This window comes from Physcomitrium patens, chromosome 16, assembly GCF_059467195.1.
Source record: "Physcomitrium patens ecotype Gransden chromosome 16, ASM5946719v1, whole genome shotgun sequence".
NCBI lineage: Eukaryota > Viridiplantae > Streptophyta > Bryopsida > Funariales > Funariaceae > Physcomitrium > Physcomitrium patens.
The window spans coordinates 16,478,315-16,494,400 of record NC_143425.1 but is presented as its reverse complement, the minus strand read 5'-3'; the positions used below and the strand labels follow the sequence as shown (position 1 = coordinate 16,494,400).

The 16,086-nt window shown below is 32.3% G+C and overlaps 2 protein-coding genes across 2 annotated transcripts; one reads left to right on the top strand and one right to left on the bottom strand.

The window, feature by feature from the left end:
• Positions 1–7,452: 7,452 nt before the first annotated feature.
• Positions 7,453–10,476, top strand: LOC112293031 (uncharacterized). The gene is given in 6 exon segments (XM_090243566.1): positions 7,453–7,744; positions 7,858–8,573; positions 8,576–9,283; positions 9,365–9,881; positions 9,884–9,912; positions 10,075–10,476. Coding segments are annotated over 6 exon segments (2,664 nt in total).
• Positions 9,950–12,410, bottom strand: LOC112293886 (gibberellic acid methyltransferase 2). The gene is made up of 3 exons (XM_024543836.3): positions 11,421–12,410; positions 11,045–11,335; positions 9,950–10,902 (listed from the first exon to the last, which is right to left on the bottom strand). Exons 1-3 carry the CDS (start codon positions 12,063–12,065, stop codon positions 10,522–10,524), a joined length of 1,317 nt encoding a protein of 438 aa, XP_024399604.1. The 5' UTR covers positions 12,066–12,410; the 3' UTR covers positions 9,950–10,521.
• Positions 12,411–16,086: the final 3,676 nt, after the last annotated feature.

Sequence of the window (16,086 nt, the reverse complement as noted above, 5' to 3'; positions counted from 1 at the left end):
GAAAGCAGATATTCACTCTTTTTTTTCTAAAATAAATCATACAAAGTACCTAAATTCAATCTTGGTATAGGAATGACATTGTTACTTTAAATACAAATTTTAAGTGATAATTAGAATGGATTTAAAATATTAATTTGAGGCCTTTACAACAATATTAAGATCATTCTTTTGGATGTTATTAGTATTAAGATTAAATTAGGATACAACATCAAAATTACTTCCTACTTCTTCAAACCTTCATAGTTCTTTTATCTTCATCATGATTTTTTAGAAGTACACTAAAATTTCTATATTTGAAATAGATCTTTGGAAGTATCAATTGAAGTAGCTATTTTAATTATGATTCTTAATAATCCTAAGTAATTGTTATGGATGTGATCTAAAATAACTTAGTCAATGTTAAATAATTTTGTAAGAACCATATTTTTACATTTAGATTTTGTTTTTTTTTTTCATTTTATAATCTTAAGTTGAAGGTTGGTCTCTATTATAATTTTCTGAAATGCAGGTGTAGACTATCTTATTGTTTTAGTCTAAAATCAAAGTTCTTCTTCCTTTGTTTGCAACTTGTATTCTTTTTTGTATTGTAATTTTGTTTCTATGAGCTACCATGTTATTTCTTGGTGGATCCATTTCTAAATCTCTATAGAAGTGAGTAATCTCTTATTCTTTTACAAGTGATATAAAAATCTCAGATGGATAACATTTGACTTTTATTTGTCATTCAGACGGATTGTTGGACAATATCAAGTAATAATCTAATATAATTTAGAATGAATGTATCAATGATTGCTTTAGTTAGGATTATTGTCCATGTCTTATTAATTTTCTTTGAGTTGTTTTCATAAAATATAGAAGGTATGAACTCAAATACTTGTCAATGTTATATATTTTATACATTGTTAAGCCAATGACCCTCTTTCAAATTGTACAAATCTGAAATATATACTATTATTATTTCAGTATAATTTTTTCATTCCTTAAGAGTTAACTATTTTTTTTGTTGTTTAGCTAGTATGTTTGCATTATAAAAGAGAGATTCTATTCATTTGACCTCCTTCAAATTCAGTTCTCTACTCTAATTGGCACCATTTCTGTAAGGAGTTTTTCAACCATAGTTTTATCTCAAAACTAATACAACAAATTGTATAAATATCTACATCCAAAAGCGCTTAAGTTATTTTTTAATTTTTCTTATTTTGCATCATTTAAAAGCTTCAAAGGATTGACCTTCTTTAACCTCAACTATGTTGCCAACTTCTTTACATCCTTCACCATGGTTCTTTCTCATCTTCAACTATTTTCAAATAGCTACTTAGCAATTTCAACAATAGAACTAATTCAAAATTTTAAAAGATTCTACAATAAGTCAAATTATTCATGAAAATACATCATTCTTGATACATTTACATAATCACTTATGTACAATTTATATACATGCTTCTATTTGGAATTATTCTTTTTTAAATTGCACCTTTTATTTAAAAAAAAAAAAAAAAAAAAAAAAAAAAAGATTCACAGCTTTAGTATGATTTAAAATCTTTTTTAAAAGTATTTATATCTATATTTAGAAAAAATAATTTAAAAAAGATAGAAAAAAAATCCAATCTATGCAACAAGGGTCATATTTAATTATTATCAATGATGCCAAAGTCCAACAAATTGCTTATAAATTGAATAGAAATAATAATAAAAAAATTATCAATCTATTGTAATGTAATCTAAAAGATAATATCAAAGATTTAATATTGATAATGTTAAAAGCAAGTATATAAAATAATTTATTACTTGAGTAATTGTGTACAAAAATTAATTCTCTAAATAAAAAATAAATAAAAGGTTTAATTAAAGATGAACAAATCAAGCAATGACAACAACTTGTGAGTTCTTAATAATTTATTCATCACTATCAAAGTCCATGCAAATTGATTCAACTCAATTCAAGTTAATAATACCATATAAAAAATAAAAGCTTTGAAAAAAATTATATTTATATAATAAAAAAAGTAGATTATGGATTTATATTTTAAATTTAGATTATGGATAAATATTTTAAATTATAAAAAAATTAAATATTATTAAAAAAATTGAATTGATTTTAATAGAATTTATTAATAGATAAAAACTTTTATTTAGAAAAATTATAGAAGATATCAAGCCATTTAAAGTAATATTAAGTAATCAAATATTAGAATTTATGTTTTATATTATTCAATATCCTTAAAATCTTATGATACTTAGCCTTCTTTGGTTTTAATTGCATAACCATAATATTTTTTAGAAATTATAAAAAATTTCTTTAAATTTTACTTTTAATAAAAATTAATTATTTTAATTTTTATTTATAAAAATTTATTAAAAATATGTAAGTTTCAAAATTAAGAAATCTATTTTTTATTTACACAAAATGAAGTTATTATTTAAAGAAAGAATACAATGGTATTTGGTGTAATACATTAAATATCAAGATATATTTAAAATATATATATATATATATATATATATATATTAATTTATTTTTAAGACATTGATGTTATGATTATGCAATAAATCTTCAAAGAAAAGCTCAACTATCTTTTTGATCAATTTATAACTTATTATAAAATAAAATTTTTACTTTAAAAAAAATGTATTAAAAGAAATCTATCAATAAATTTAATTGAAATTAAAATTCTCTCATATGTTCACCAATCTACTTTATAAATAAAAAAAGATGGATTTTTACATATGTATCTGAATTATTATAGACTAAAAAAATTGAAAATTATAAATTAATATCCTTTGTTTTGAACATCAAGGCTCTTTCATCAATTAAGTAAAGCTATTTATTTTAATTTGGATCTACCAAGTCCCTACAATTACATACATCTTAAGAAGAAGAGGAATGAAAGACTTAATTTTCAACTAAGTATGGCCATTCAAAATATAATGCATGCCTTTAGTATTTAAATTTTTTTGAGCTGCTTTCTAATATGTGATAAATGATGTATTTTATAAATATTTAGATAATTTTCTTCTGTATTATTTAGAAAACATTCTTATCTACTTGAAGAATATAAAAGAATATGAATAACACGTTTGTTAAATACTATAAAAACTTAGAGATATATAATTATGTATCAAACTAAAAATATATATATTCCATACAATCTAAGTTCCACTACTAAATTTTGATGTTGCTTAGATATAAAAATGTCAATGTTTTACTGCTACTCAAATAAATAAAAAATATTAAATTATAAATTTTATTTTTTATCTAAGTAATTTTTTAGGAAATAAAAGATATTATAAATTATAAGAGTCTAATTAAATTAAAAGACACCAAAATAGAGCCTTAATAAATCTTAAAGGTAATTATCTTATTTAATTTTTTTTTAATTTGTGATAATTTGTGTTTACTTCTTGAGACCAATTTTAAAAGTAGCCTTTTATTGATATATATTATCTATTATAAATTTATGTATTATAGTTGATAGGTAGAAAAAATATGAAAAAGAACACCATAAATTTTTTGTGATGTATGTAAAATATAATAAAAAAAACAGTATTTTAATTAAATTTATTGCTATAAAATATCACTTAGGTAAAAATAAACATCTTTAAATTGCTATAAGAATCCTAAAAATATAAGAAGAATTTTTAGAATTTATTTAGAATATTTTAATATTTTTCAGAACATATTGTTTTACAATTTTGGTGAAATTAATTTTATTACTTTGAGAAGTCCTTGTGATGAATTAGAATAAGCTTTGAAGCCCTTGTAAGATTTCTACACATATTGGGTGTTTTTAAATACTATAGTAAAGCCAAAATATAGAAAAAAAAAAAAAAAAAAAAAAAAAAAAAAAAAAAAAAATCATCTAGTAGGAATAAGAGTGACCAAATTTAATAATAGTAGTTGCAAAAAATGGGGTGCATATGTTTCTTATAGATTGTATCAATTTTGAGGTAGCCAAGAGAATAAGACAAAAGACTTGTGGCTCCTCTAAGACACCTAATACACAACTTGTAAGCATTAGTGAAGATCAAACTCCTGACCACTTAATCAAATTATTCTTGAAGTAAATTTCAAATATTCAATTTTTTTAATATTTACTTTTTTCCTTCAAATTATCATGATTTTATCAAATTAACTTAGATTTTTTTTTATTTTAATAGAAAAGTAAAATAATTTCCTATATAAAAAATTTATTTTTTTATTTTTTTATTTTTTATTATATAAAATTCTATTAAACTAATTATGAATGATTTTAAAATATGTATTACTTTTATTGTTATTCTTTTATTTCTTATTTTTTATTTTTTTATTAATTAAAATTCTTACTTTATATTAATAATTATAAGAATTCTTAATTGAGTATATTTCATAACTTAAATTGAAGAGTGAATTTTATCTTCATATATGATTCAAATAAAATAATTGAGATATACCATTTTAAATGATGGTTTGTAAATGGATTCTAAGAAGTGACAAACCATTAGAGACTTAAAATTTCCAAAAATGGTACATAATATTTAATGTTTTTTTAAAATTATAAACTATTCTTTTCATTTATTATAAATTTCTCTCAATTTTCTATTCTATTTATATTATTATCTTCTAAAGACATATTAGAATGGATGAAGAAGTTCTCTTAAGTTGTCATTGTAAATTATATCATTAACTTCCACAATTATATTTAAATAGGAAAAAGATATAGAAATATTATTTTAAGGTTTCAAAAAAAAAATATTTCAATTCCTATTGTATCCCTCTTTTATTTTTTACAAAAAATAAATGTATCAAATTTTTTATTACATGGAAATCTATTACAAATGGATGCAAATGATAGACTTCATCTATTTGTAACAATCTTATCTTAAGATGTAGTTTTTTTGAAATATTTATGAAATAATATCAAATATTGTTTAACTATCATAAATCAAACAACAATATAAAGATGATATGCTTAGATCACTGAAAATAATTTTAAAATTAAGTAAAAGTTGATGTATTAAAATTAACACGTGGCTAATTTGTAAAAGTTGATGTATTAAGATTGACAACTTAGCTAGTAAATTAGCCACATGTTTGACATTTAGCCACTTGTATTACAAATTGGCTATGTAGCACAAATATCAAAGACTTGGCTTACAAATTAAACATATATTTTGCAAGTTGGACATTTGTCATATGGCTTATATAATATCACCACATAGTTCTTTAGTAGATAATATATATAAAGGCAAGAATGAAGTCTACATATAAACTCTTCTTAATTCCTTTCTTGTATTTTATCTTAATTCAAGATTTCTTAATCTTTTTGTATTTGGTATACCCATTATAGTTTTAATTTTATATCTATATTTTAATTTTTTTTTCTTTTTTTCTTTTTTTCTTTTTTGTAATACAAGAGTGTATTTTTTTTTTTAGATTTTATTTTTTATTCATGTCTTTAATAATAAGATAATTTAATCTATTTTATAATCTCTTCTTATTTAATACTATCTATGAAAGACAAGGCTCATATCAAAGAATTATTCTATAATAAGTAAGTAAATAATTACATATTTAAATATATATATATATATATATATATATATATATATTGATTCAACTTCTTATCTTAAAATATTTAGATTGTTATTTTTATAATGTATACATGTAATATTTAAGTAAATACAAATAATTAGATATAGGTAGAAATAATTAAAATATATTAGATAGATAATATTTCTATAAGAAACTTCAAAGAAGTTTTTTAGATACAAATTAAATCTTTTGATTCTCAAAGAAATGACATATAACTATTCAAATTTTTTCTACATAATTTCATCTTTAAATAGCATCAAAAGCAACCTACAACTTAATATTTACACCACAAGTCTCATAATTCTTAAGAAGCTTCTACAAAGCATCCTTAATAATTTATATATATATATATATATATATATATAATTAGAGTGAAATCATTCTAAATTTTGTCAATATCTTTTTTGTCTTTTAATCTAAATTTAAAAAAAATTAGTTTCTTCATGTTTGGCTATAGTCATTTTAAATTTTAAATTACTTTCTATATTTTCTTTTTCCTTTGGTAGAACAAGTAGAACATCAACATATTGTCTTATGAGTTTTGTATCAATTCATGATCATAACATTCTCGTAAGTGTGTAACCAACTAGATCAAACTTTTCAAATTATCAATTAATTAAAGAATTTAAAAGTTATTGCTTCTCACCATCTTTCCAAATATAAAGATCCCTTAAATTAAATTGTTATTTGTTGATCCCGCTTAATTCAAGCAATCATTCAATTCCAATGTATGTCAAATAATAATAATAATAATGTCAAACTAATCATCCAACAACGTCCATATTCATGTATGTCATGTTAATGTGCACATCAAAAGAAATGAAGGCATCCATGAACGTGCAAATCATATAGTTGGAGATCCTCATCCACTGACGTTATGCAACCATTACCACAAGCACCGACCAGCCGCGAGGGGTTGTGGGAAGGCCAGAAAATGCTCCATGCGTCTCGTCGTGATATCGTTTGGTGTGCCACAGAGATAGATAGATAGCATAGCATAGCATTAACTGCTTTGGCTCCTCAAGTCGTTTGCAATGTAGCGCCCAATTTCGGCATCTGCAATTCTAGGTCTCTGACTCTGGAGTCCATGAAAGGTGTATCCCTCGTGACGGAGGCTCCTAGTCTCGCGCTGCGAATTAATGCACAAAGGGTTTCTCTGCCGCATACGATCCTGGACTTGTAACTGTGTGGCGAAGCTCTCATGATGGCAGCAAATTGTTTGAGGATGCCGCAAATCCTGAACAGCATGAAACAAAAGTTCCCGCCTCGTAATGGTAATGGTACAGTTGGGTGGTTAGTTACTCGGAAACGAACCGAGTTCTTAGAATTTCGTTGAAAGCGTGAATTGGATCTCAACAAGGACTTGCAATTTTAGTATCTATCAAATGGCTTTTCGGAGGTGTTGGGTAGGTTTGAAGATTCGAAGATCAGGGTAACAAAACACGAATTGAACGGAGAGGTTGTCATTGGTTTGCGCACTATTGCGAGGGTGTCAGTTCTGGTGGCAGGTGGAGCACTGGATCCAGGTTGTGACCGAGAAGTGATTGTCGACGTCAATGGAGAGAATTGAGTTCCGCGGCGACTACATTCCAGAGCGTGACAGTGTGTGTAGGTGTGCAGCTAGGACGCTCAGGGAAGTGGTGACGGAGGAGATCCTTGCGAATCCGAGGTGGTCACCCCATTGTCCCGTTGCCTTCTCGAACTGGTTCGCCTGGCCTGGTGATCACGACGTCAAGAAGACATTGGGCAGTACGATTTCGGCATTGCAATTGCCGATGATGCGATTGATTGAAGGTCCTTATGGATTCGGTTTCGAAGCGTTCATGAGCGCAGGCGTGTGATAAGGAAATTCGGAAATATGCTGCCATGTCGTGGCAGAGATGGAGAAGCGAGCTGCTGACGTGGTGCGCCGAGGGAGGTTCAATCTTCTGTGCTGGTTCTCTCGCTTAGCTGTTCTATGTCAATGCGCATTTGCTCTAAATGAGGAAGGTCAATTACTGCTCGAGTGGAAGCAAGGCCTTGAAGATATGGACAACTTCTTGGACGACTGGAATCCGAATGATGCTACTCCATGTCTGTGGGCTGGCGTGTACTGTAATCAGAAATCTATATCTGCAATCAATTTCACTGGCTTCAACAGCCTCGCTAGCCCACTCACCTCTGAAACTTTCGGTCCGTGAGCTTCCTCTTCAATTGATAAGTTCGGATTTGCAAATAAGCTTCAGCTGTGATCGTCAGTGAGGTTGAGACTTCGTATTGATGCATGACTTTGTGGTGTCTTGTAGGGCGATTCTCCAATTTGAGAGTCCTAAACGTTGGAAACACAAATCCTTATGGTGATTTCCCTCGCGACATCGTGAATTGCTCAAAGCTCGTCTCTCTTAACCTTAGCTGGACCTACATTTGGGGGAATGTTCCAGCGGACATCAGTAATCTGAGATTACTGCAGCATATGGACCTTAGCTATGCATACTTCAATGGAACCTTGGTAAATACCATCGGTAACCTTCGTAAGCTTCGCACTCTTAGTCTTCAATGCAACTACTTCGGAGGCTCTGTTCCGGAATCCATCTCTTCATTGAAGAAGTTTGAAGTGCTGACTCTCGGAATCAACATGTGGACTGGAAAATTTCCGTCCAGCATCTTCACGCTTCCGAATCTAGGTCTATTGATGGGAGACGACAAATTGGACATGATGCCAATGCCGGATCTGACTTATTGGGTAAACATGGGAGAGCTCCGCCTCTACAACGTGAACCTTGCGCAAGCTTTGTTTCCGATGGGAGTGAAGAGGATGTCCAATCTGGTGGTGCTTCAACTCTCGGGGTGCAACTTGACGGGTCCAATTCCTGAGTTTCTTCACAACCTGACGCACCTAGAAGTGATCGATCTTGACAGGAACTCCCTTAGTGGTGATGTCCCTGACGTATTCGGCGGCATGACGAACCTGAAGGATTTCTCCGTGCAGTGTAATCGCTTCACGGGTCGTCTCCCGTCCACCACATAGCAATGCAAGAAGCTCGAGATCCTCTTCCTGCACCCCAATCACTTCCAAGGGGATATTGCGGGGATTATCTTTCCTTCAACAATCTCACAGGAGAGATACCGCCCTCCATAGCTGAATGGAAAGAAGTCCACGAAATTCGTTTCAATGATAACCAGATCGCGGGTACGACACCATATGACCTTGGCACAATGTCTGTTCTTCGGTTTGTGGACTTTGGCACCAACAATCTTGAGGGTGTCATACCCCCGAATCTCTGCCGCGGCAACGAATTGACTTATTTTTCACTGAAAAACAACAAGCTAACAGGCAAAATTCCTGCAACATATGACGTTTGCACGAGCTTGGAAGTTTTGATATTCTCTGAAAATCAGCTTGAGGGGCCTGTGCGGGGGGGCTTGTGGGGTGGAACACGCATGTCGAAGATGATGCTCAACGATAGCAACCTGAATGGAACCATAGCCGCGACCATCGGATTAGCCATGAATCTATCTTTGCTGTTCATCGAGAACAATAGTTTTGAGGGTCAGATTCCCCCGGAAATTGGGAAGACAGTCTTGAGCAAGCTGAGAGCCCATTCGAACGACCTCGATGATGCGCTTCCGGACCAAGTAAAAAACTTCATCAACTTGACGGAGCTCTCTCTAGGGAGGAATCGCTTCAGTGGCACCATTCCTCCAGTCATCAGCAATTGCAGGCAGCCCGTGTAGCTGGACCTTTCCAGGCGCGATTCCCGTCGAGTTTGCCGACCTCCCTGACCTCGCCAATCTGGATCTCTCGGAGAATAACCTCACGGGGCACATCCTCGCGATCTTTTTCAGCTTGGTGCAACTGCAAAGTCTAAATGTCGCGTTCAACAACCTCTCAGGAGTAATTCCGAAGCTAGACAACGGTCTAACGTTTGTGGATGTAAACTTCACCGGAAATCCTTGTGCATCGAAGGTACTTGTCACTATGGGATGAATTCCTCGGATCAGTTGCTAGGGCGGATTGAAAAGAAGACATGCACCATGATTGTAGGAATTGTCACAGCCATACTTCTCTTGATGTGCGTGGCGTCATGGTTCTGTGTGCGAAGATGTAACAAAAGTGGCACATTGGACACTATTCTTCTAAATATTCGGGGAGGCGACGACTCATGGATCTTAACGTCGTTCCAGCGGAAAACTTACCACGACTATGAGATCACAGACCTGGACGAAACCAACCTGATCGGTGCGGGTGGGTCGGGGAAAGTGTACAGGACGACACTCACCAACGGTGACTCTGTAGCTGTCAAGAGGCTTTGGGGCGTGAAAAAAAACGACAGAACAATGACCATGGTTTCATGACTGAGGTAATTTATACATTTCTCCCAGAGTTGCTCAATATGCTTGACATGACTCTTTGCACCCGCAGTGGATTCATTCATTCACTCTTAGAATGGACGAGAAATTGAAGATGGTTGAATACCTAAGTTCTAAAATGTAACCATACCTTCTGCTGTGCTTCCGTGCAGGTGAGAACACTCGCAACCATGCGACACCGCCACATAGTGAAGCTCTTGTGCTGCTGCAGGAAGCGGGATTAAAACCTGCTGGTGTGCGAGTACATGCCCAACGGCAGTTTGGGAGATCTCCTACACAGCACCAAGGCCGCAATTCTCACTTGGGAATTACGCTACAAAATTGCCCTTGGCGCAGCCATGGGACTCCAGTATGTACACCACGACTGTAAGCCACAAATCCTACATCGCGACATCAAGTCAAATAACATTCCGCTCGACTTGGATTACTAAGCGCACTTGGCCAATTTTGGCACAGCCAAGATTGTCGAAACTCCCGTTTGCCGCGAATTGTCCACTATAGCCGGCTCCTTGGGATACATCGCTCCAGAGTGCTGTAAACGATTTGATAACTGAGATAGCTATAATCAAGCCCGCATTTGTGTATTCGGAGGATGGTTCCTACTTCTTGACCAGAAAAGCCAGTGCTATGTTGCAGCCTGGCGAGTTGGCACAGAACACGGTCTTCGTTCTGCGGCAATGAGCGGTAACCTGTTTCTGCAGGCGGTCCCACAATTTGGCTGCGACTTCAGGGCCGACATGAGCTTCCACGAGGGTGAGCATCATAGTTTTAGACATGTTCATTGCCATGGCGCCCCACCTCTCGGGATTCGTTGCTAATTGCACGGCTGTGGCTCGGGGAAGGAAGTCTATGTCTTCCCAGATTTCCAGCTTCTCGACACGGAACGCAGACGACTCGTCTATTGCTTCCGTAATCTCGTCCGCGCTTGGGCAGTAGATTGGCATGTTGAACGAATCCCGCGTGTCTTCATCGACCACACCCTGCGCACACAAGAATAACACAGCAATTCAGACACATATATATATCTATCTATATATATATATATATATATAAAGACATATATTTTCTGCGCACTTGAATGTGTGACAAATACATCAATGACCGTTTGAAAATATTGCTTACCTCGTCAACAAGGTCGTTCCATGCGAGCTCGAACATGCCACAAATGGGAGAGCCAAGCCCCAAGGGCTGGCCGAATTGGATCTCCTTTCTGCAAGGATCTTTTCTACTCATCAGCATCACGAACAAAAGCCCTCCGGACACCATTTCCACGCCACGGTTGACAAAGAACGCTTTCAAATTTTCTTTCGACACCTTGGAATACTCTTCCGCCACTGCTGGACTCCCTTCATTAATCCACACCTTGCCCTTGTTGTAGGCTGGTGAGGACTTGTCCGTGACCGAGGTTGGGATCTGCAATCGAACAGCTCACCATTGATTCTTAAATAGATTAACGGAACTCACAAGCTGATCTCATCACGAATTGGAAGAGCCTTACATGAGAGAGCCAGTGCATGGACCAAGTGGACATGACAACGTGAAGGCTTTCTCGCGGAAACAGGCGGTCATAGAAGGATCCCGGAACTGCAGCAGCATAATAACTCCTCGTGGTATCCATTTCGCGGCAGTTGTCCAGATTGCCCCAGTCATCTTCGCCACTCTTCAGATGCGGCATCAACGAGAACAGCAAGTTGAAATCGTTCGAGGGAAGGTCCGAAAAAAAGTGTTGAATCTCGGGAGCAGGCAACCCCAAGGATTTGAACTTTTCCAGTACTGCATTTGAGATGCATTCTGCAAACCCAAGCGCGTTGGCTCCCACGGAGCAACCGAGATCGGCCACCCGGATTGGACCAGAGCTGGGAAACTCCGTATACGTCCGGATGGCAGTTGCTAGCATCGGCCTCAGCTCTGCATTGATGTTGGCCTGTCCGGACGAGTACTTCACGTAGCTCGCATCTCCTGCGCCCTCCATGCGCAAGATTGCGCTCACGGTGCTTGGAGGAGCCGATGACGCGGCCCCGTGAAAGCCTGCAAGCGGCGCTGCAGGAATGACCAGCCGCGACATGTGAAGGCTCGCAAGCTTGTCATCCTGGGCGGCAGGCAACTCGTCTGCTTCGACCAGCAAGCTGCGTTTCACTGTCATCGTGATCGAAGTAACCGAGCCAGGAGAGAGAGAGAGAGAGAGAGAGAATGAATGACAACCAGACCCGGGCAGAGCGCAAGAGCAACAGAGAAGAGGACGATGGCGCAGGAAAACCACACTCCCTTCCTCCCTCACTCACTCACTCCCTCCTTCACTCACTCCCTTCCCTCCCTCACTCACTCACTCACTCCCTCTTTCTTTCACTCCCTCTTTCTTTCACTCCCTTCCCTCCCTCACTTCCTCGGAGAAGGCGTCTGTCTTATTTTGGGCTGCTACGGGGGCGAGGGATCACGCCCTCCTGCATTGCGTGCACAGGCAGATACCACCTCCCTCCGGAACAAATCCAGTGCTTGCCCTAATTCCGGGCTAGAGAATCCCCCCCCCCCCTTATGCAACTCGTCTTTGGCATTTTCTGCACCACTACCTGGTGTCCCAACGATCTAATCAGTGTATGGGTCAATTAAGATTAAGGGCGATTGATTATGATTAGATAAAGTGCTTCGTGGTGATGTATTCGGTGCATTCAAAAACATTTTAGAGACAGAGAGAGAGTGATAAAGCAACGACATTCAAAGTAACCAAAAGTTGGCAGGAGATTTCGCCTCGGAATTGCATGCAACAGAAGTTGTTTGTGTCCCAAGCAAAGCCAAATAGGATTTGACTCTTTAATTTTCAGTATTATTTTAGTGAATTTTAATTAAATGAGATTTTTTTACTGATAATGTATAATTTTTGAAGATCCAAAGCAAAACACTCACAAATAATAATAATAATAATAATAATAGTAATAATATAGTTTATTTTGTAAAGATGATACAATTTTTAAGTGACATAAAGCAATGGATTGCAAACTTTAGGCAAAAAATATATAACTACATTTAGGTTGGTACAAATGAAGAATATCGATCTATCATACATACTATACAAGTAAATAGAACCAACTAGAATGACTTTAGATGATGATATGGATTGCTCTCAAGGAAATAAAAGAAAAGTCTTATTAAATTTGGCCAAAATCATACAAAGTATTTGATATATACTATTGCAATTTCAAAGAAACAATCTCCACTTCAACTCTTATTTCTTTCTTTCTTTCTTTCTTTCTTTCTTTCTTTTCTTGTGGTTGTTCAATATAACTATTTTGATATCATGTTTATTTAAAACGCTTTTTATTATTCAAGTGGAATGTGACTAATTTCTATAATACAAGACCTTACATCTTCTTATAAACCTACATTTAGAATAGACTAAACTTTCAAACAGATATTTCAGTATAGTAGATTTATTAATACAAAAAGTTTGACAAAATAAAAAAATAAAAATTCATAAATTAAATATAATATTAAATAATTATCATATTTTATTTAAATAATTTTATTTTTAATTTAAAATTTTAATATATATATAATAAGTAATTTATTTAATATATCAAATAAAGAATACTAAGTATATATAACACACATATAAAAATATAATATTATAAAAGATTAAAAAATTAATTAAATTTTAAAAAAATTCTAGTTTTTTTATTTAAAAAATAAATTATACTTTTAAATATCAATATGTTGTAATAAAAAATTAATTGATATATAAAGATATATAAAATTACTAAATAAAATTATATTTTAGTAAATTTTTTATTCATGTTACAAAGAATTATTAAAAAATAAAATTTTCTACATGCATAAAAATAATAATAATAATAAAATGCAACAACATATTATGGACTTACAAAATTATTTAGGTAAAAAGTAAATGTAGGTAGATTTTATAATATTTTATAGAAAAGCTTCTTAAAAGCTTTATAGATGCATATTGGATCTTATAGGTGTTTGTAATTGAATGGTTGTCATGGACATCTATATTTATTATAATAATTACTTAAATAATATGAGTAAGTAGAAGTTAGTAAAAATAAATAAATTTGATAATATCTTTTGGAAAAGCTTAATAGATGCAACTTTGCCTTTATACATATCTATAGGTGATTGGTAGGTTGAAAACTTAGCAAACAAGTTGGTCATGTGTTGTACAAATTGGACATATGGTGCACATATAAGAAGTTTGTTTTTCAAGTTAAACACATATCCTTCAAATTTGATACATGTTTGAGGTCCTATAGAACTTTTTCATGAAGATGTTGGTTAGTTAGTATATATAGAGGCAAGAGTGAGGCATTTTTCACTCTTGTTAATTCTTTTTTTGTTTTTAGTCTAGTTTTATTATCGTTTTGCAATGGCCATTCTAGTTTCTTCTTAAATATACATATTTACTTCTTATTTTTTTGTCATTTTTCTTTCAAACATATTTTACTTGTTTATTTATGTTCTTTGAATTCTTATGCTAGACAAATTGATAGGAGTACATTTATAATATCAAAGCTTTATCTTCTTTTTTAAAAAAAGAGTAAATTATTTCTTTCTCTTAATAATATATAAGCATATAAGAAGTTGTAGATTACTTGTCACAGATATACATATTTACTCTAATAATTATTTAGATAATATAAATAGCTAGATTTAGATAAAAGTATCTTAAGTTAATAATATCTTATAGAAAAGTTTCCTATGAGCTTTATAGATGCAACTTCGACTTTACTCAAGTTTATAGTTAATTGATAGGTTAGAAACTTGGCCAAAAAATTAGTCATATATTGTATGTGTTGATAGCTCATGGTATGAATTAATTATGTAGCATACATATAGAAAACTTGCTTTATAAGTTAAGACATGTATTGAAGTTCCTATTGAACGTCAACACATAGCTCTTAGTTAATTAGTATATGTGGATGTAAGAGTGAAGCCTTCTTCATTTTTATTAATGCCTTTTTAATCTTTAATCTTATTTTAAGACTTTCTAATTTTTTTTTCTTTGGCAATAGTCAATATAGTTTAATATTATATCATATTTGCATAATTATGTAATCTTTTGTGGAACATAAGAATTTATTAAACTTTTAGTTCTTTGATATTTATGTCCTTGATAATTTGACAAGAATGCTAACTCATTATTCTTGTTTTATTCTAGAAGTGAGTAGATTACTTTACTTCTATTATTAAGTTTTTGAAGGTTGCAAACTATCCCCTTTTAAACTAACTTTTAATTTTCTAATATTGATTTTTATCATTAAAATAGATGATTATCTTTCTTTATAGAAATTTTCATTTGATATTAGAGGTTGAAGATTATTCTTTTCTAATTTAACTTTTAGATTTGTTTGAATTGTCTATAAAAAAAAATTTTGGATGCTACTCTTCGTAGAAACGAAAATAGACTTGTAAATATTGCAAATATTCATAAGCTTGTCAACATTCTTAAGGTGAAAATCTCATGGATTTTCAATATAAATCATGGAAGTACTATTCCTATGCTTATGGACAAAATCAACAATGAAGTTCAAAGTCTACACCAAGAAATTGTACAATTGAAAGAAGCAAATAGATCAAGTTCATAATTGAATCAAAGAAGTCTTGTTAATACAAGTAACAATATTAAAACTATATGTAACAATAAATGCATAATTAAATAAAGCTCACAAATAAAATAAAAAAAGATCAATATAGATGCCTATTACAAAGATCAACTTAAATTCCATGTTAGTGATAAAATATGGCTATTTTGTCATAATATCAAGTTTATTTTTTTTTATAAAAAAAATATTATAGATTTAAACCATTTTTTATTTGTGAATAGAACAATCTAATTTCTTATTAATTACACCTACAAAAGTCTATAAAGATCCACATCACGTTCTACATGCTTTTGATTGTACTATACAAGATGATGAATATTTTGAAAAGAAGACAAATGCTACTTTTTTTTTTATAGAAGTAGATAATAATCAATAATTTAAGATTAAAGAAGTTTTAGACTTAAAGTAGTATCAACTTAGGCTGAAATATTCTATACATTGATATAGATATTATATTAGTCATATTACATGAGAGTCTATCAAAAATCTTGCAAATACAATCGAAAAGGTTAAAGCTTTTCAATAATGGCATCTATTTGAACCAAGACA